The 21,311-nt window shown below is 33.1% G+C and overlaps 2 protein-coding genes across 3 annotated transcripts; one reads left to right on the top strand and one right to left on the bottom strand.

The window, feature by feature from the left end:
* Nucleotides 1-1,123: 1,123 nt before the first annotated feature.
* Nucleotides 1,124-2,134, bottom strand: LOC125831508 (MADS-box transcription factor PHERES 1-like). Its single transcript, XM_049510685.1, has one exon. It carries the CDS (start codon nucleotides 2,132-2,134, stop codon nucleotides 1,124-1,126), a length of 1,011 nt encoding a protein of 336 aa, XP_049366642.1.
* A 10,430-nt stretch (nucleotides 2,135-12,564) lies between these two features.
* Nucleotides 12,565-20,603, top strand: LOC125830970 (calcium-dependent lipid-binding protein-like). 2 transcript variants are annotated; one of them, XM_049510160.1, is made up of 12 exons: nucleotides 12,565-12,618; nucleotides 13,100-13,220; nucleotides 14,287-14,388; nucleotides 15,236-15,286; nucleotides 15,774-15,894; nucleotides 16,967-17,088; nucleotides 17,233-17,331; nucleotides 18,921-19,001; nucleotides 19,091-19,173; nucleotides 19,549-19,774; nucleotides 19,848-20,012; nucleotides 20,105-20,603. In XM_049510160.1, the coding sequence occupies exons 2-12, from the start codon at nucleotides 13,116-13,118 to the stop codon at nucleotides 20,489-20,491; spliced, it is 1,542 nt and encodes a 513-aa protein (XP_049366117.1). In that variant the 5' UTR covers nucleotides 12,565-12,618; nucleotides 13,100-13,115; the 3' UTR covers nucleotides 20,492-20,603. The 2 variants fall into 2 exon arrangements, with proteins under 2 accessions (XP_049366117.1, XP_049366116.1); XM_049510159.1 differs by lacking the exon at nucleotides 12,565-12,618 and adding an exon at nucleotides 12,749-12,816.
* Nucleotides 20,604-21,311: the final 708 nt, after the last annotated feature.

Raw genomic sequence — 21,311 nt, forward strand, 5'->3', positions numbered from 1 at the left:
TCAAAACCAACTTGACGCATTAAACTCTATAGGACTGACAACAACTTAATGAAAACATTAACACTCAATATCATGGATCATTTTAAAATTGACATAATTTATTTGGATCATATCAGTCACATGTTATCAACCAAACTATCCATTGTATCTTACATTGACTTTGTCTCTAGCAAATCATTAATTGCACAAGTCACCCGATTTTACAATAAAGAAAACTATTGAGAAAGATCTAAGTATAAATAAAACCTAAAAGACATACTATAACGCATGAACATTCATAACCAAAAATAGATAAACAGACCAACTATTGTTAAAAATTAACAGTACATGGCCAAACGAGAAAAAATATCAAAACATAAACATACCCATTAGAGTCAAAAGAACCTCATAAAAAAATATTTCAACAAGCTTAAAACATTCACCGACATGTTTCAGTAACCTTAGGATATTTTTAAATCTCAATTTTTATATTAAATTTTGTGTATTATTAACCGTCACGAAGGGAAAAAAATGAGAAAAATGGAGCCAAAATATAAATGTGATGAACCAATTCTCTGTTTTGGGAGTGCAAACATCAATTCTAAAAATTAAGTTAAAATAGAACTTTTGAAGTTTTTAACATACAAAAGCTACAAAATTAATGAATCTTTTACTATGACAATATTTTCAAAAGTATATGTATATTAAATTAGACAATTAATTATATTGTTTTAACTCAATTGTAATATTAGAAGTGTTACTACTTTACACCAGAAAGTTTAAAAATAAAATTTTACCCTCTATGTAAATTGGTTTGTTAGATTTTGAAGTGTAAGAGGTCATTTTAGAAAATTATACTAACAACAACATTTCAATAATAATAGTAATAAATGAAAAATAAATAAATCGGTATATGATAAAAATTAAAATAATTGACCATCGATTTAATAAGTGAATGAAACTACAAACTTTGAAACAAGTCAAGGAATACGACAGGAGGACACTTCAAAGGAGGACGAAGGGAAACTTACTCGGATAGTCCAACGACACAATTTAGATATGAAAAATAGTAAATGACATAAATACTCCATTTGACCATATGTACATAGAAAATAGTACTAATTAAAAATACACACATTGGTCCTTAGAATTTTTTGGTGTGGTTTGGATCTTGCACATTATTATTTTTAAAAAAAGGATCATCCAATAAAGTCATTACAACATCATCCTTCCAGTTGAGAAACCCAGAAATTGTAGGACTATCTGGTAAGTCAACAGAGGAATTCTGATTGTTATTCATTGGCGTTGATATACCAATTGAAGGGATATCCATTGAAAGTTCCATTTTCTGGTTCATTGTAGGAGACACTGGAGAATACATTGGAGGAGCTATCATTAATGAAGGCATCGGAGAATCAATCATTGATGAAGGCATTGGACAATCCATCGTTGGTGAAGGAATTGGAGAATACATTATTGTTGACGGCATTGGATGGGTCAGTGCAGGTGTTTTTCCAACAGCCATGTGTTGAGGCATTGGAGAAAAAAATTGTGGAACCATTGGAGGAAACATTTGTGAAAACAATAGAGGAGAAGGATCCGTCGGTCCTTCAGAGTTGTTCCTACTGAGTACCGTTGGATCAATAATGGGTTGAGGGGCATTCGATGTAGAACCCTCTCCATTAGCCTCTGTTATCATTAGTTCACGTACTTGTTTGAGATTCTTCTTGATTACACAACGTAGGTCGTTAAGATAGGAAGGGTTCATGTCAACAGAAACAGTTTTTCTCTCGAACACCTCATACATTTCATTTGTCATTTCCTTGACCCTATTTTCCTTTCTTACCTTTTGAAGTTGTTCCTCCAACTTCTTGATCCGTTGCATGGTGAACTCTTCTCTTGTCACCATGTTTTTAGATCTATCCAATGTCGGCAACTCCTTAAGCTTGATAAAAGTGTTGCGTACAACTTCATTATTTGGAAATGTATATGGTTCATTTCTGTAAGGGCCGTATATGACTGTAGCCACTTCAACATCACAAAGTGTTTTCAGTTCATCAGATTTTTTCAAGAGCCCTTTCAGTCTTTTATTATATGAGATTTTTCTTTTGCTATCATCTTCAATGAAAGCATAGTTCACTTTGTTTCTAGTCATGGCTAAAGGGGAGGAGAAATGTGTTTGTTTGGATATGAGGGTTAAAATGGCTTCGTTGTACTAGCAGTAGTAGTTGTGATTTTCTTGCCTAGGATTGACTCCTATTTATAGAGAAAAATTTAATTATGTATAATTTTAAAAGTTTGAAATAGAACTTTTTTTATTGCTAGCAAGAACTATTTTGGAAAAACACTAAATCAGGGGATATTAGATAAAAGTTAGATAGAATCACCTTAAAATATATTTACTTATGGCTCTGGTATTATGTTGACCAACTTATTAGGAAAAATATTAATGTGATTTAAATTTAGAGAAAAGAATCTGAAAAATACTCCAACTTTGGTCGAAATTGATGTTACGATATCAAACTTTGGAAAGGACCTTTTACCCCCCCCCCCCCGTACTATTTAATAGAGTATTTTAAAGGTATATATTTGTCTACGTGGACATCATAAATATTGCATCATTTTAAATAGTAATGTGTCCACTTGGGCACATATATACCTTTAAAATATACTATTAAATAGTGCAGGGGGGTAAATGGTTCTCCATAAAGTTTGGTATCGTAACAGCAATTTCGGCCAAAGTTGGACTATTTTTCATACCTTTTTCCCTTAAATTTAAGTAGTGTATATAGAGAATGGTCATAAATTTATCGCAAATGTATTTCTTTACTCATTTCTTTCATCGAGATTTTTTTAAAATAAAAAGTATATTTTGATTCAAGGATGTACATAATTAAATATTGAAACAAGGGAACATTTATATATTGGTTAGGAATATTGAAATATAAATTAATATGCTTAAAAATATTCAATTTTTATGGTTAATTTAAAAACCACAAGTATTTTTTAAATCTTAAATGGTGATGTATGTATGATTGAAGAAATTACATCGTTTGTTGAAGCACATTATTATTTTCTTTCATTTTGGATAAACCATATTTAGTTAAAAAATTATGTTGCTTTCAAATATATTTGAAAGTAAATCTTGCTTAAGTATGATTTTCTTAATGTCTGATACTCACCAACCTGTCACTCGATTAAAATTATATATATTTCTATATTAGTTTTGAGACAAGTCAATCTGAAATAATAGCACTAAACACTTATCAAAATGATGTGTTTACAATAGTGTTAAAATGAAAAGATACTTTTTTATTCATTTTAAGAAAAATACTCAAGATGAAGAGAAATTATTTGAAGATGTCTTACTAAATTTTGATCAAACTAATATGAGAGAGGAAGAAAGAACTTCAATTTTATTGAGTTTCTGTCATGTTTAGCTAAACCCATTTAAATGTAATGATCCATCCTTTCATTTTAAGAAATACCCGCAATAAAATTCCTAAGTCTAAAATTGGGTATATCTAGTCGAGCAAATCTGGGATCGACCCACCTTGGCGGAAAAAAATATTTCACTTACATAGGATTATCCAGGAAAGGACTGTCTTGGACCACTATCGCAGTCCCTTGGCTACTATAGCTCTAGTGGTCCCTTGGCCATCATAGCAACACCCCACAATGGCCCCAATAATTTTTACACCTTCTCTTCTTAGTCCATGTTTGAAAAGAGTTGCCTCTTCCTAAAAATTTCCTAGAGTTATACTTCCTCTGTACCAAATTACTTGTCCACTTTTCCTTTTTTGGTTGTCCCTAATTACTTGTCCATTTTGACAAATCAAGAAAGGACAAAAAAAATTCTCTATTATACCCTCAATTTATAACTTTATAAAATGTAGAATTTCTTGAAAATCTTAAGTTTTTAATTCGTTCACTTCATAATTAATAGGGGTAAATGATAAACTCACTATATCAATTATTGTCTTCTTAATAGGTGTGCCAATTCAAAAGTGGACAAGTAATTAGCGACAAAGGGAGTATTAAAGAGAAAACCCTTTATAACAGAGAGACAAGGCTCTCAATACACATATTTCCAAACATTTTATCTCGAAGAAGGGTTAAAAGGCATGATTATACTCAACAACCAAAGATTCAATCACAAGGTAGCAACAAATTCCTCTCTCGACAATAGCATCTTAAGAACACACAAACCAGATAAAACTGAATTAAGAACCACCTTAATAAGATCCTAAGAATAGATATTAATAGTTTCTAGAATTACATCACAAAATTAAGAATAAATTAGTCTCACGACTCAATAATGGAAGAGATTGCATCGTCTAACCCACTACGACAAGTCAGCCTCAAACCCAAAAGATGCTAACAAATGCGGAAAGGAAGACAAGATAAATAAAGCAGCAAAAAACTTAGTCATTCTAATATAACCCAACACCTTGTTGTCACGTGCTCAATCCATTAATGTATTAAAATAGGATTGAAAGATAATTACATGTTTCAAAAGTCTTTATTTCTCAAATAGAAGAAAGCATAAACATAAAGGAAGAAGAGGGTCCACCAGGATGACAAGCAACAAGCTCTAAGAATCCTTGTTGAGCCACGGAGGAGGAAAAAGAAGAAGATAAATCACACGAAACTAGGCTCAGAACCTACATAAATTTAGAAGCAAGGAGTGAGTGCCGAACAACACTGTACATGGCAAGAAACTACTAAATAAAGCGAAATTATTCTAGAATACGAGTACTTCTTTCATCCAAACCCAAACTCATCAAATTACAACCTGCATATTCAGTCCAACCTAACCATTTTACAATACATAATTCCCAAGGCTGAACAATCATAGTCCAACTATCACAGTTCAACAACCAATAAGTTTCAAGTATGCCAATCACACGTACCAAGTAAGTAATTCTCAAGTATCAAGTAGATCTATTACAAGTATCCAATAGATCAAACTCTTGCCGAAAACTTTTCTCTTTGGCACAATATCACTAGTCGGAACCATTTTTCCTTCGCCTTTATATTATATCACTAGTTGGAACCATTTCACTTAATTTTTATCATCTAACTAGCCGAAACCATCTCCCTTAAATATAATATCAGTAGCCGGAACCAGTTCCCTAGAGATTTATGTCATATCACTAGCTGGAACCATTTCCTTTCGGTTTTATATCAAATTTCTTGCTCGAACCTTTTCTCGTCGGCATGATCTTCGCATGTCTCATCACGATATAAATAAATCAATGCAAATTAGAAATTTCACACCATCAGAAAGAGGCAATAACTTAAACAATTCAAGTCCACAATAATGCTATCAAAACATTTCATTAATCAACACATTTTGGGTCCACAAAAAGGCAATTCACAAAGAATTATGATCAACACATTGCCTTTTCAATAATCCCACTTTTATTCATTAATATAAATCATCAAGTAAAATAATTGAACAGATCACGTCATTTCCATTACTCCCCAACACACACAGTGAAGGGAAATAAACGATTCTACTAGTTTTAAAAGGTTTAGAAATCACTTGCTTCAATTCATTCAAAAGTTAATTCAAGACTTGATCTTTCCTTTTCTGAACAATGTGCAAAGACACGCAATCTTATTCAATCGAGTAATCAAAATAAGATTCCAGAACTAATAATAACACCCAAATCATTCACTTTGAGAAATGGGTCAAATCAACTGAATAACCCAATTTCGAATATGAGGTTTGAATCCAAAAATATTTACTTGAATATGTTTTTCGAGACATTTGGAACTCATTGGTGAAAACCACTTTGAAAAAGGAGTGAAAATCAATGAACAATCGCCATTTTAGCTCAGAACTCAAGTTCTTGAAAAACCTTGTCATTTGCCAATCAAAATCCCAACTGTCAACCAAACCTACACCTTGAACGTAGCCGGCCCTCGAGAACCAGATGATCTACAAGCGAAACCTTGGCCGCTAGCTACTTAGCTAAAGACTAACTCAAGCAGAATTGAGCTTTAAAAAACAATTAAACTATTTAATCTCAAAGTACTCAACTGTCTTAAAATATTCTGATTCCAATAATAGCTAAAAAATAGTTTAGAAAGGAATACTAAAACATACTCAAGACTAACTATCTATGAAGCCTCTATTGTTCAATATGGATGTTAGGACAAGACCCACAACACGTCAAGCAACTAACTAAAAGATAAAAGTTGAGTCCTCTAAAATGCAAAGAGACTCACCAAAAGCTAACTGGAAGTGCAAACAAATCTCAACAAAGTGTCAGTTGATGATTTGAACACCTATATTTGCATCATAAATAGATGCAGGTCAAATGACATCAACACATTGATTGTACAAGTACGTAATATTGCCGAAGCGAAATGACTGAATGAAAGGACCGCAATACATATAAATATATACTAATTTGAATGTAAAGAAATAAATGAGTGAAATCATTTGAACTTTACAAATACTTACTCATCATTGAACTCATTATATTAAGTGATATGATTAAATACACTTTTAAAGTGGGGTTATCGCTTCTGTAAACCAGGCTATCCTTAAATGATCACCGCTAAAGCAATCTTTAGCTCACTTAAGCTAACCCCTCTAAATTTCATCCTTCGCTTTAGAGATCATGCCTTGGCTTAAGTGAAGGACGCTTAAGCAAAAGGCCTATCACAAACGCGAAGGGTATATAACTCATGGGCCAGAAAAATCAGCCAACTCTCAAAACATTGAAAGGACCATTAGGATTCGTTTGGAATCCTATATATACAAATCATATTGGAAAATTGTCTATACTTGACGTTCTTAAAAAAATGGAATCATCGAAACACATATGTGAGTTCGATTCGGGACCAATATCGGAAAGGGTAAAATAATAACTTTACAAAAATTTCCAAAAAAAAAATGACCAGCCCATCAAAATTAGGTCACACACACGCACTGCATCACTGTATTTGTTGTTTCAGTCACAAATGATTTCCCATATCAAGTAGTATGGTGAAATTGTCGCTTCTGACTTAATTTGAAATGTAGGTGAGATGCATCCCCATATTAAGAATTGCATCGCAACTCTTTACCACACACCAACCTTTTTATAGAGACCATTCTTCCTCTAGTTGAAATTCAGTAAGTTAGTGATGCAGAGCCGCATGTGGACATCCGAAGACATCAGCATCACTTTATGGTAACAGACTATTTTATCACTTTCAGCTTTGAACCTTTTTACTTTGTTTCTACTGGATCACATGTAAATTATGAAAACCTACTTTTCAAAGTTTAAACATCGTAAACGCATCTTTTTTTCTCTGAAAACACAATAGTTTAAACCTAGAAAAACTTACAAGTACGTAAAATACAAACTTATCAAATCACAAAAAACTTAAACTACTTCTTATCCTCAAGGAGTACGAAACATCAACATCATACAGACTCAGACTTCACTCTTCTACCTAGCAAGAATTCGACTTGACACGAACTTGAATCATAGAAGCGACAGTTTATCACATGACAACATTTAAGCTCCATTATCATTCATACAGTCTATCTATTATTTCATGAAAATTATTTGACAATGGTAATCACCTCTTCTATTTATATAGGCCAACTCAGGAAAAGAAGATCTCCGAAATATATACTATAAATGAAACTTGAGAATTTAAGATTCATAATCAAACACTCACTCTCAGGAAGATGTCAACATGCACACACATAGTATCAAGCTTGTCCATTATGTATTTCTCAGCTAATTCATACATACTCAATTTAAGGTCAATTAGGACTTCTTGGGAACGACAAATCAAAAGGTGAAGACAAACAGTCACGACTCATGGAAAATGTCAACCAAACAGAAAACAAATATCAATAGCGACTTGATGCATTAAACTCTATAGGACTGAAAAACAACTTAATGAAAACATTAACACTCAATATCATGGATCATTTTAAAATTGACGTAATTTATTCGGATCATATCAGTCACCTGTTAACAACCAAACTATCCATAGTATCTTACATTGACATTGTCTCTAGCAAATCATTAATTGCACAAGCCACCTGATTTTACAATAAAGAAAACTATTGAGAAAGATATAAGTATAAATAAAACCTAAAAGACATACTATAACGCATGAATATGCATAACCAAAAATAGATATACAGACCAACCGTTGTTAAAAATTAACAGTACATGGCCAAATGAGAAAAAATATCAAAACATAAATATGCCCATTCGATTCAAAAGAACCTCATAAAAAAATATTTCAACAAGCTTAAAACATTCACCGACATGTTTCAGTAACCTTAGGATATTTTTAAATCTCAATTTTTATATTAACCGTCACGAAGGGGGGGAAAATGAGAAAAATGGAGCCAAAATAAAATGTGATGAACCAATTCTCTGATTTGGGAGTGCAAACATCAATTCTAAAAATTAAGTCAAAATAGAACTTTTGAAGTTTTTAACATACAAAACCTAGAAAATTAATGAATCTTTTACTATAACCATAATTTCAAAAATATGTGTATAATAAATAAGACAATTAATTATATTGTTTTAATTCAATTGTAATATTAGAAGTGTTACTACTTTACACGAGAAAGTTTAAAAATAAAATTTTACCCTATATGTAAATTGGTTTGTTTGATTTTGAAGTGTAAGAGGTCATTTTAGAAAATTGTACTAACAACATTTCAATAATAATAGTAATAAATGAAAAATAAATAAATTGGTATCTAATAAAAATTAAATTAATTGACCATCGATTTAATAAGTGAATGAAACTACAAACTTTAAAACAAATCAAGGAATACGACAGGAGGACACTTCAAAGGAGGACGAAGGGAAACTTACTCGGATAGTCCAACGACACAATTTACATATGAAAAATAGTAAACGACATAAATACTCCATTTGACCATATGTACATAGAAAATAATACTAATTAAAAATACACGCATTGGTCCTTAGAATTTTTTGGTGTGGTTTGGATCTTGCACATTATTATTTTAAAAAAAAGGATCATCCAATAAAGTCATTACAACATCATCCTTCCAGTTAAGAAACCCAGAAATTGTAGGACTATACGGTAAGTCAACAGAGGAATTCTGATTCTTATTCATTGGCGTTGATATACCAATTGAAGGGATATCCATTGAAAGTTCCATTTTCTGGTTCATTGTAGGAGACACTGGAGAATACATTGGAGGAGCTATCATTAATGAAGGCATCGGAGAATCAATCATTGGTGAAGGCAATAGAGAATCCATCGTTGGTGAAGGAATCGAAGAATACATTATTGTTGACGGCATTGGGTGGGTCAGTGCAGGTGTTTTTCCAACAGCCATGTGTTGATGCATTGGAGAAAAAAATTGTGGAACCATTGGAGGAAACATTTGTGAAAACAATAGAGGAGAAGGATCCGTCGGTCCTTCAGAGTTGTTCCTACTGGGTACGTTGGATCAATAATGGGTTGAGGGGCATTCGATGTAGAACCCTCTCCATTAGCCTCTGTTATCATTAGTTCACGTACTTGTTTGAGATTCTTCTTGATTACACAACGTAGGTCGTTAAGATAGGAAGGGTTCATGTCAACAGAAACAGTTTTTATCTCGAACACCTCATACATTTCATTTGTCATTTCCTTGACCCTATTTTCCTTTCTTACCTTTTGAAGTTGTTCCTCCAACTTTTTGATCCGTTGCATGGTGAACTCTTCTCTTGTCACCATGTTTTTAGATCTATCCAATGTCGGCAACTCCTTAAACTTGATAGAAGTGTTGCGTACAACTTCATTATTTGGAAATGTATATGGTTCATTTCTGTAAGGGCCGTATATGGTTGTAGCCACTTCAACATCACAAAGTGTTTTCAGTTCATCAGATTTTTTCAAGAGCCCTTTCAGTCTTTTATTATATGAGATTTTTCTTTTGCTATCATCTTCAATGAAATCATAGTTCACTTTGTTTCTAGTCATGGCTAAAGGGGAGGAGAAATGTGTTTGTTTGGATATGAGGGTTAAAATGGCTTTGTTGTACTAGCAGTAGTAGTTGTGATTTTCTTGCCTAGGATTGACTCCTATTTATAGAGAAAAATTTAATTCTGTATAATTTTAAAAGTTTGAAATAGAAATTTTTTTATTGCTAGCAAGAACTATTTTGGAAAAACACTAAATCAGGGGATATTAGATAAAAGTTAGATAGAATCACCTTAAAATATATTTACTTATGGCTCTGGTATTATGTTGACCAACTTATTAGGAAAATATTAATGTGATTTAAATTTAGAGAAAAGGGTCTGAAAAATACTCCAACTTTGGTCGAAATTGTTGTTACGATACCAAACTTTGGAAAGGACCTTTTACCCCCTGTACTATTTAATAGAGTATTTTAAAGGTATATATTTGTCTACGTGGACATCATAAATATTGCATCATTTTAAATAGTAATGTGTCCACTTGGGCACATATATACCTTTAAAATACACTATTAAATAGTGCATGGGGGTAAATGGTTCTCCATAAAGTTTGGTATCGTAACAGCAATTTTGGCCAAAGTTGGAGTATTTTTCATACCCTTTTCCCTTAAATTTAAGTAGTGTATATAGAGAATGGTCATAAAGTTATCGCAAATGTATTTCTTTACTCATTTCTTTCATCGAGTTTTTTTTTTAAATAAAAAGTATATTTTGATTCAAGGATGTACATAATTAAATATTGAAACAAGGGAACATTTATATATTGGTTAGGAATATTGAAATATAAATTAATATGCTTAAAAATATTCAATTTTTATGGTTAATTTAAAAACCACAAGTATATTTTAAATCTTAAATGGTGATGTTTGTATGATTGAAGAAGTTACATCGCTTGTCGAAGCACATTATTATTTTCTTTCATTTTGGATAAACCATATTTAGTTTAAAAAATTATGTTGCTTTCAAATATATTTGAAAGTAAATCTTGCTTAAGTATGTTTTTCTTAATGTCCGATACTCACCAACCTGTCACTCGATTAAAATTATATATATTTCTATATTAGTTTTGAGACAAGTCAATCTGAAATAATAGCACTAAACACTTATCAAAATGATGTGTTTACAATAGTGTTAAAATGAAAAGATACTTTTTTATTCATTTTAAGAAAAATACTCAAGATGAAGAGAAATTTATTTGAAGATGTCTTACTAAATTTTGATCAAACGAATATGTACATTTATTACTCTGATGAAAAAATCTCCTTTTATAGTCAATGTGATAAATATTAACCATATTGGGATCCCTATATATATATATATATATATCTTTGATTCTTTCTAACTAATGTCTATCTCTTTATATGAGAGGGGAAGAAAGAACTTCAATTTTATTGAGTTTCTGTCATGTTTAGTTAAACCCGTTTAAATGTAATGATCCATCCTTTCATTTTTAGAAATACCCGCAGTAAAATTCCTAAGTCTAAAATTGGGTCTATCTAGTCGAGATAAGCTGGGATCATAATTAATAGGGGTAAAATGGTAAACTCATTCATTAATTGTTTTCTTAATAGGTGTGTCAATTCAATAGTGAACAAGTAAATAGGGACATAGTGAGTATTTATTTTTAATTAAATTTAGAAAGATATGTTTCATTTTTACCCTCAATCTCATCGCTACATTTATTTGCTCTTTGAAATTGAAATTAAAAAGACAAATAACAAATAAGTTTTTATATTAGCTCACTTATAGCAAAATATATTATAACAATCTTACTACTTTTTTAACCCTACATAATACATAACAATAACTTTATCCCTGTTGGGCCCAGGCAACGCCCAAACTTCCTTTACTAGTATCATATATATATATATATAAAGAGAACCTTAGGCCCGTCTACGTGGCGCCACCACAAATCAGATTTCTCTTTTAATTTATTTATTTACAAAATTAGCCTTCCCTTTCATGAAAAGTTACGACTTTAATGAATAATTGTGACTTTTATGAAAAGTTACTTTTTAATGAAGAGTTGCGATTTTTATGAAAAATTATAACTTTTATGAAAGGTTGTGACCTTTCCGGAGGGTTGAAACTTTTCCAAATAGTTGTAACATTTCTTATAAGGCACAATAAACATTTGTTCACACTACCCTTTGTTGTCTATAAATAGAGGGATTTCCTCTCATTTTAACACAACAAAAATTCTGAACCTCCACTTCTTCTTCTTCTTCACAATTAAATCTTTGTATACTTTGCTCATGTTGAGTTACTCACTGACACTATTGCTTATGTTACAGATCCTGATATGTATTTTTACAATCATTAATTTATAATTTATGCTTATGTTATTAAGAATAAATGATAAGATGTAATAATTTTCATTTTTCTTTACATAATTAATGTTTGTTACTACGTAATTTTGTATGTAAGATAATATAGTGTTTTAGTTTTCATGTCTGATAGGTTTTAAGTATTATTTTATAAATTTCGTGATATTTAATTCCTGCGCAAAGCGCAAGTAATTTTACTAGTATATATATATATTGAACATATTTGAAAGTGTCATAGAGAGGGAGTATATGCCTTGAATTCGATAACTCCTAAATTGAGAGGACAATATCTACAAGACAAGTGTGTAGAAACAGTCATACAAAACTCAAAAAAGGTAAACTTCAAAAAATGAAAAAAAAATTCAATTGCATACATAGAAACCGACAGACAATATCTGAGACTTCAATGCAGAATGAAATTGAAATAAAATTCCTCTGTAACATTTCTCTAATAAAAACTCAATCTTTTCTTCTGAGAATCATCATTTTGGCTGACACCCTCTTCTTGAAAATAAGGTAAAAACAGAGAAAAGGTGAAAAAGTTTACAACTTTATTAAGGGGCTGAAGAAAAAAGTTTTTATTATTGATTCTTGAATTTTACTGTAAGTTTTCATGTTGGTTTTTGTTTTCTTCTGAATTCTTGTATTTGAAGGAAAAAGTTGGAATCTTTTTTGTTGGTTCTTGAATTTTACTGCAAGCCTCCATGTGGGGTTATGTTTTCATCTGAATTCTTGTGTTTGAAGTTTTTTTTTTGTTTTTTGGCTGGTTTGGTTAATTGTGATTAACATTGGGTTTTTGTGTAACTTTGGTTGTAGTGATACAAGAAATAAAATGGGGTTGATAACTGGGATTCTTATGGGGATGATCTTTGGGGTTGGTTTAATGGCTGCTTGGAAATACATGACGAGTTATCGAAGCACTAAACGAAGTTCAAAGGTATGATTTTGATGAATTATGATTTGTTTGAATGATCATTATCATTTTTCTTTGGTAATTTTGGTGTGTTTTACTATTATAATGTTTTTGGGATGAACATCATTAGGGGTGGCGTAGTTAATCACGCATTGTTGGTTCGGGAATGTTAGTAGTTCAGTTAGTTGGTAAACTACCTGAACTTTTCCCTTGGGTGTGAAGCAGACCACGCTTCGCCACCTAAGGTGGCTCTACCTCTGGCTTGTAATCCCCTTCCCCTATCCCCGTTTATTATTTTTTTGCAGAAGGCATTGTTGACTCTTGTTTATAATTTGTTTAATTATAGAATTGCAATGGCTAATTTAGGTTGCATTGAACGGAATTGTTATGAAAGGTTTCGTAAAGCCGGCTCCAACTCAAAATCCAACTTTGTTGTTGGAGGAGAAATGCTTTATAAATTTTCTCAATGTGAAATGGATAGCTGTCCGAGTGTTGCACACGAAGCTTTACTTTGTTTACTCCCTCAGTTTCTATTGTTTGTCTTACTTTCCTGCTTAGTCCGTTTCAAGGGAATGTCTCTTTTTTCTTGCAACTCTTTAGTTCTAACTTTTCACATGATATGATATGTTTAAGACCACGCGATTGAAAGACATGTTGGTACATTTTTGCATATCTTTAATTTAAAACCACAAGATTCAAAAATCTTCATTATTTTCTTAAACTTCATGCCAAGTCAAAAACCGGACAAAGAAATTGAAAATTGGAGGGAGTATTTATTCTGATTGGTAAAATAAAACTACTATTTCTGAAGATGAAGCAGCTAGGAAGGATTGTGGATATAAAACTGTTTTCCTTCTGCTGCCTCTGTGATAGTTTTGCTTCTTTGTTCTCTGCCTTATGTAAGTTTCTCCTCAATTTGTTACGAGAGTAGGAACTAGTCACTGGTTAATTTCATATTGATTTACATGGTTCTCTTTATCATGCTTGTTATTATGATGAGTCATTTATATTTCAGAAGTGGTGCAGCTGCTTTTCCTTTTTGAAAGACTGATTTTCGTCTGATCTTTCATTGTATTTACTCCTTTGACAGGCAGTGGAGGTTAATCTAATGAGCTCCCTCAGTAGGGACGATTTAAAGAAAATGTGTGGCGATAAATTTCCTGAATGGATATCATTCCCAGTTTATGAACAGGTTGTGGGATTCAATTGTTTGTTTTTACCCTCATGTAGTCTTTAAAACTCGCATTGTTGTTCTGCCTTTCAATAGAATACTTGATCCAACAAACTGACTTTGACTGAAACCATTCTATAGAAAATGTACTTACTTTTGAACGGAATATTTATGATGGGAAGTTTATGTTAGCATGAATAAATGGTTTCAATATCATGGGAAGAACTCTCAGAATTAATCGGCTAGCTTAATGTACATTTGAATCGTATTTATGACTGTTACTTGATGAGTTAGAACAAAAAATACATTGCTAAGTGGTGATCAATGCGAGGAGAGAAGTTTTACTAGTTAGAGAGCTATATGCTGTTTTCCCTTTGTTTTCTGTTTAGCCGCGGGGTTGGTGAGGGTTGTTACACTTAAACGGGTTGTCACAAATTGCGAAGGAAAGCAACACAACTGTAGTACCTGAACTTAGTGAGAGGACAGAAAAATATCTGATATATATGTGAGTCTTTGAAGCTACGAATTATCTGATGTTTTTACATGTTTCCTTATGAAATCCAGGGAAATAAACTAGCATAGTGTACATTGCTAATGTTACATGTGTGTCGCTAACACTACTCTGAAGAGAAAGGAACATGAGAGCTTTTGAAAGGGGAGGAACATGAATCTGTACAGCCTAGGCTTGTCATTTATTCTTACTAGACTCTGTGGCATAGATGATTAGGTGTCTTATGTGGAGAACCATATCTTTGTGTAGGCTCTCTACTTTTTGGTATTGCTTTGTCAACAGGGTATTTTCCTCATGGCATCTATAAAACATTACTTTCTTAAAAGAATATTTGTCTCATGCTGTCTCGCGCTGCAGGTCAAATGGTTGAACAAACAATTGAGCAAACTTTGGCCATTTGTTGCTGAGGTAAGCTTTTGGCTCTTGCCTTGTGTAATCATGTCATTTTTGGTAACTTTATCATCATCTGAATTTTGTACTATGAACTTCTCAGTAAGCCGTGTTAAATTCCTTAATAAGGCTTCAATGCTTGCGAGTGGCTCATAGTTAAAAATAAGCCTGGAAATTTGGTCAAGTGTACAGTGGAGATGGATGATTCTTTTTATAGATTTGAGAGAAGGGGGTTTTGGTTACAGATTTCGTTCAATGTATTGCTCGACGCAATTAAGTTGCATAGTTTCTTTCTGATATTGCATCAGATATGGCGGTTACTCAGGATGAATAATTTATACAATGAAGTTCACATTCTTCATGTGCAAACACTTGTATCAACGCCAATTATTCAGTTAGAGCAGTAACATCTGTAGTTCCATTAGTGTGGTTGAACGAAGTTTCTCCTTTCCAAATGCCATGTAGTGAAGTCATTAATCTTATCTCTTAAATGTTGGCTATGCAGGCAGCCGAGGCTATAATAAAAGAATCTGTTGAACCTCTTTTAGAAGACTATCGACCTCCTGGGATTACTTCATTGAAGTTCAGTAAATTGTCCTTGGGAACTGTGTCGCCTAAAATTGAAGGTAGCAACATAAATAGTCATTATTACCGATCACCCAAAAAATGAACTGTTTCATTATTCTGCTTTTTGCTTTATCATTATGCTTTGTAATGGATTACCTATTAGCACATTCTTAGTTCTTCTAAAAAATTTATGTCATCATTGATAATCATTTTGTACTTTGGTACTACATATGAATTGTTTCATATTTGTAGAACAGTTTGGTGACTTGATCGGAGACAGAAATGCTAAGTTCATAAGTTTTTACAGCCTAGTTTCTGCGATCAATTCGCAATACATAAGTACATTAAATTAGCTAGTTTTCTGCATAACTCACTCTGGTCCAATTCTCAGTAGACCTGGTTGCATTGTTCCCAATATAGTTTCTCTGTTTACATTTTGGAAAAGAAAGTCAGTTCGCCTTTTTGAGTTCGCTGCTGCTACTGTCTAGTTTTCGAGCTTTGAGATTCATCTGAATCTTCTTCAGTTTATTTATACTGATGATTTGATTCCAAAAAAGTGTAGTTAGCCATCATCTTATGCCGGAAACCATTAAGATATACAAGATGATTGTTTTTTAATGACTTCATTTTTGTAAATAATGCTGAGTCCCACATCGGTAAGATGAGGATTAGTTGGTCACTTTATATGGTCTTAGACAACCCTCACCTCTTGAGTTCTTTTGTTAATGGTTTGACAAGTCACCTGAATGAACATGGATACTCAAGAGGCAAATCACAGATTTGCTAATACTAGTGTTTCGGGGTTGATGTTTTGGCAAATATTTAGTAATCATGGGGTTGTGATCCGGCTAAAGAGCGGGAGACAAAGAAAGAGTGAGCCAATTTCTATATCTATGATGCCTATCTTTGTAGCACACAGTTGACCAAGAGATAGAAAATAATTTTGATATGACATACTTCATGTCAGTGGAAACAAAGTAATCCACATAGAGCTTATCTCTCGTCATTATAGTGTTGCATCCCCGATAAGACATTTAATGATTTGGTTTCAGTTGCATGTGTTAGATTCCTTAATTAGTTTGTACTATTTCACTCAGCATTTTAGCCTTCTTTTTTGGGGGATAAATGCAGGTATTCGTGTTCAAAAATTTAAAAAAGATCAAATTACTATGGATATTGATCTTCAATGGGGTGGTGATCCCAATATCGTTTTAGGTGTGCAAGCTGCAATGGTTGCTTCTATACCCATTCAGGTAGGTGTCTAATCTCTTTCACCTGTCATCAGATCCAAAGAGACGAAAAAAACAAATCTTTCACCTCTCCATGTTCCTCTGACTAGTGAGTTATATGGAGAAAGAGAGTTATACTAACCATCGTCCATCGCAAATTGGTTGCAGTTAAAAGATCTTCAGGTCTACACAATTGTTCGTGTTATCTTCCAACTAGCTGAAGAAATTCCTTGCATCTCTGCCGTTGTTGTTGCTTTACTCTCTGAGGTATAGCCTAATTCTATTGCTGAATGTGCTTCTTCTAGTCTTAGATCCCTTTAAATTGTGGTCCTTTTAATACTTAACACCCTTTCCCTCTCCCTCCTTTCTCCCCCAAACGAAAGAGAGAGAGACCGGGAGAGGGTGTGGTTCGTCTTGATATTGGTTGTATCAGTTTTTGGTGTTTTGTTAGACTGTGTGTTGATAAAACAACATCTTGGTTGAGAGACTTGAGTACCTCCTTGGCTAAAGCATGTGGAATCATTTGTCGATAGGCTATAGTAAAAGTAAATGTTGTGTGAACACTTCATCTAACATTTGTCATAGGCTATAGCCTATAGTCATAATATACTTCTTGAATATTATATTATGCTGCAAAAATGTTTCTCCCTCTTTCTTATGCAATTCTATGGGAACTAATTTTTGTGTAGTGGTAGAACTGATCGCTTAAAATGAACGGAAAAAGGTAAAAAAAAAATGCCCTTAAATTATGTGGAAATTCACTATATTTGTCCTCCGTTAATAGTTGGGTCTAATTATTCCCTTGTCGTTACTTTATTGGGTAAAAAATTGTCCCTATTTGACACAAAACTTAAGCGAGAACATATTTGGTCCAATTTAGTTCCTGACTGAAATTATGCAACAACTTGTGAAGTTGCATTTACAAAGCAACTTGATTGAATTGTAATGAATTTTTTTCACCAATTTAAGGCATCACATATAGCATATTCTAGCCATTTTTCAGCAACTTACCATTTTTTACAATTTAAATTAGAAATTCTAGGTAAAAATACAACAACCATAATGTCATAAAACAGAAAACTCACTACATTGATTCAAATCGCAAAATATCTTTACATTCTCTTAAACCACTGAATGTCATAGATTCCATCAACCCGCAAAATTAAGAGAGATTCACGGAAGGACAGGTGGATGAGCAATGTTATGGTTGTCCCTACTTTTTTCTGAAAAACAAGATTAAAGCACGAGAACTTAAATTTAAATGACAATTCTCCCCCACAAACGGAAAGTTTATTAAAAGTCTGCACGGAAAATTGATGGAGTCTAAAGACGGTTTCTGGTTTGAAGCATATGGTGTATAACTGTATTTCTGATTTGATGAAATTTTATGGTATTTGGTCATTTGATCGAAGGTAAAGATATTTTGTGGTTTGAAGTAATGTAGTGAATTTTTTAAATTTTATGACATCATGGTGGTTATATCTTTACCTAGATATTGTTATTTAAATTGCATAAAATGACATGTTAAGTTACTTAAAAATTACTCAAAATGTGCTCTATGTGATGCCTTAAATAGGTGGGAAAATTCATTACAATTCAATTAGGTAACTTCACAAATGCATCTTTACAAGTGAGTTCATAATTGTAGTTAGGAACTAATTAATTGGACAAATTACGCCCTTATACTATGCGTATAGGTCCAAATATGCTCTCGTTTACGTTTTGGGCTCAATAAAGAGAATTATTGAGTTCTCTTGCTTTCATAACATAACATGTGCTACCAATTAAGTTCTCATATTCTCGTGATCACTTTCTTATGTATGTTTATGTAACTGACTCCTTGTTTGTTTTTTCAGCCAAAGCCAAGAATTGATTATACTTTGAAGGCTGTTGGTGGTAGTTTAACAGCTCTTCCTGGAATTTCGGATATGATTGATGTAAGTGTTAAAAACTTATTCTCTTGCTGGACATTTCTTACTCGAATATTTTCTCCGTAGACTGACTCTGATCTCTTTTTCATTGAAAGGACACAGTAAACTCGATTGTTACAGATATGCTAGAATGGCCCCATAGAATTGTCGTTCCAATTGGCGTAGGTGTGGATACTAGGTATATTCAGTTTTAAAAGTATTTTAGTCGTTGATAATGTTAATGATTTTTTAGTGGTGGATAAGTGACAGCTGCATTTCGTTCCCTCTCTTGGTACAGTCTGTTATTACCTTCAAAGTTATATTGTTATTAGAATTGTCAGCATTCAACACTCGGTTAAGTGTTTAACCGAGTTTAAACACTTAAATATAATAGAAATCTTTGGTGTCATTATCCCTTCCTTTGGTCCTGTGTCACTTCAATTTGAAACCAATACTATCATTTGTCTCTGTTCCATCAGTGTTGTCTTTTCGATGGGAACGATAACTCTGTCTTGTAACATGTCTTTATTATATTTTTCATTTTTATGTGACGTTATTTGTGTGTTTCATGCAGTGATTTGGAGCTTAAGCCTCAGGGAAAGCTTATAGTGACCGTAGTCAGGGCTAATAGCTTAAAGAATCATGAAATGATTGGAAAATCTGATCCGTATGCAGTTGTATATATTCGCCCTCTATTTAAGCTGAAGACGAAAACCATCAACAACAACCTAAATCCGGTTTGGGACCAGACGTTTGAGTTGATTGCAGAAGACAAGGAGACTCAATCTCTTATCCTAGAGGTCTAATTTCTGTACATTTCAGCCTCTTATTTGTACGAGTTTCCATAATCATATCCATGATCATTTTGAACAGGTATTTGATAAAGACGTTGGACAAGATCAGCGAATGGGGGTTACAAAGTTGCCTCTGAATGAGCTGGTAGCGGAGACTCTGAAGGAAATTGAATTAAGGTTACTGCCAACACTTGACATGCTTAGAGTCAAAGATAAGAAAGATAGAGGAACTATCACAGTAAAGGTACATGACAAAGTCTACGTGTTGCATTATTGAAGTTTCATTCACCGTAGTATTATGCTCTTACGTATTGATTGCTGTCCGAAAATTGGCAGGTATTGTATCATGAGTTCAACAAAGAAGAGCAGTTAGCTGCTCTGGAGACGGAGAAGAAGATCCTAGAAGAAAGAAAGAGGTTGAAGGCAGAAGGTGTCATTGGGAGCACTATGGATGCCCTTGACGGAGCAGCATCACTCGTGGGTTCAGGTGTTGGCATGGTGGGCACAGGCCTTGGTGCAGGAGTAGGTCTTGTCGGAACAGGGCTAGGTGCGGGTGCAGGGATGGTAGGTAGTGGCCTTGGAGCTGTTGGAAGTGGCCTAAGCAAAGCCGGTAAGTTTATGGGGAAGACTCTCACGGGGCAATCGAGCCATTCAAGGAAGAAGAGTGGTTCCCATACTCGAGTAAACTCTGTTCAAGAAAATGGAGGTGCAAAGCCACTCTAGACTCTGCCTTTGTGATGTTGGCTAGTTTTTGTGAAGTCGAAACTATCTAGTGTTTGTAAACTTGTAGGGTTTAGATCACAGATTTAAGCATGGCGTTTATCGATGCAAAGAGTGTACTTGGGAAATGGAATTAAGGTGTTCATAAGTAAGTGAAAGATATGCAAATGAGCACATTTTATAGGCCTAATGTCTTTTGCGCTCCGTGTACCCCTCTACTTCGTGAAACTAAGAGGAGGTTTAATGGACTTTGAGCTTCTAAATGAAACCCTTACAGGTCGTTTTGTGGCTGGTTAGAGTTATGCAGAATTATAAGCTTGTAATCGACCATCGTACTTGTTATGCTGATTTTAATACATGTATTATGTATATCAAATGACCCTTTAGTGAATAAAGGCAAAAGTAAACATTTTGCAAACCTTAGGGGCAACTATGGATTTTCTTTCATATTTTTTTTCTTTAAAAAAATATTTAATGTTCCCGTTAGTAAAAAGGGGTGAAAGTAAATTATTTCGTAAATGTGTGCTAAAAGATTAGCCGTAGGGGTATTAATGAGTCAAACTTCTAACCGAGAATAAATATAAACCTTTTCGTGAAGTACAGATAAATATAATGCAAGCTATCTGTTATGTTGCGCATTTCGAAAGTCAATTTGACTGATTTTCAAAGTTATATTAGATTAAATTAATTCGATATTTTAAACAAAAAATTTAGATATTCAAAAACTATATGGAAAGTACTATAAATTGCAATTTTTTGCATATCCATGCAATGAAAAATACAGGTAAAATGTTAGTCAAAGTTTTATAATTTAACTCTAAAA

The sequence above is a fragment of the Solanum verrucosum genome, unplaced genomic scaffold, assembly GCF_900185275.1.
Source record: "Solanum verrucosum unplaced genomic scaffold, falcon-dt-bn FXZP01000049.1, whole genome shotgun sequence".
NCBI classification, from domain to species: Eukaryota; Viridiplantae; Streptophyta; class Magnoliopsida; order Solanales; family Solanaceae; genus Solanum; species Solanum verrucosum.

Bases quoted from the DNA above. Each gene is read 5' to 3' on its own strand.
- LOC125830970 (XM_049510160.1), top strand. From the start codon at position 13,116: ATGGGGTTGATAACTGGGATTCTTATGGGGATGATCTTTGGGGTTGGT. The intron at 13,221-14,286 runs GTATGATTTTGA...CTCCTTTGACAG, and splicing joins GCACTAAACGAAGTTCAAAG to GCAGTGGAGGTTAATCTAAT. The intron at 17,089-17,232 runs GTAGGTGTCTAA...AATTGGTTGCAG, and splicing joins TTGCTTCTATACCCATTCAG to TTAAAAGATCTTCAGGTCTA.
- LOC125831508 (XM_049510685.1), bottom strand. From the start codon at position 2,134: ATGACTAGAAACAAAGTGAACTATGCTTTCATTGAAGATGATAGCAAA.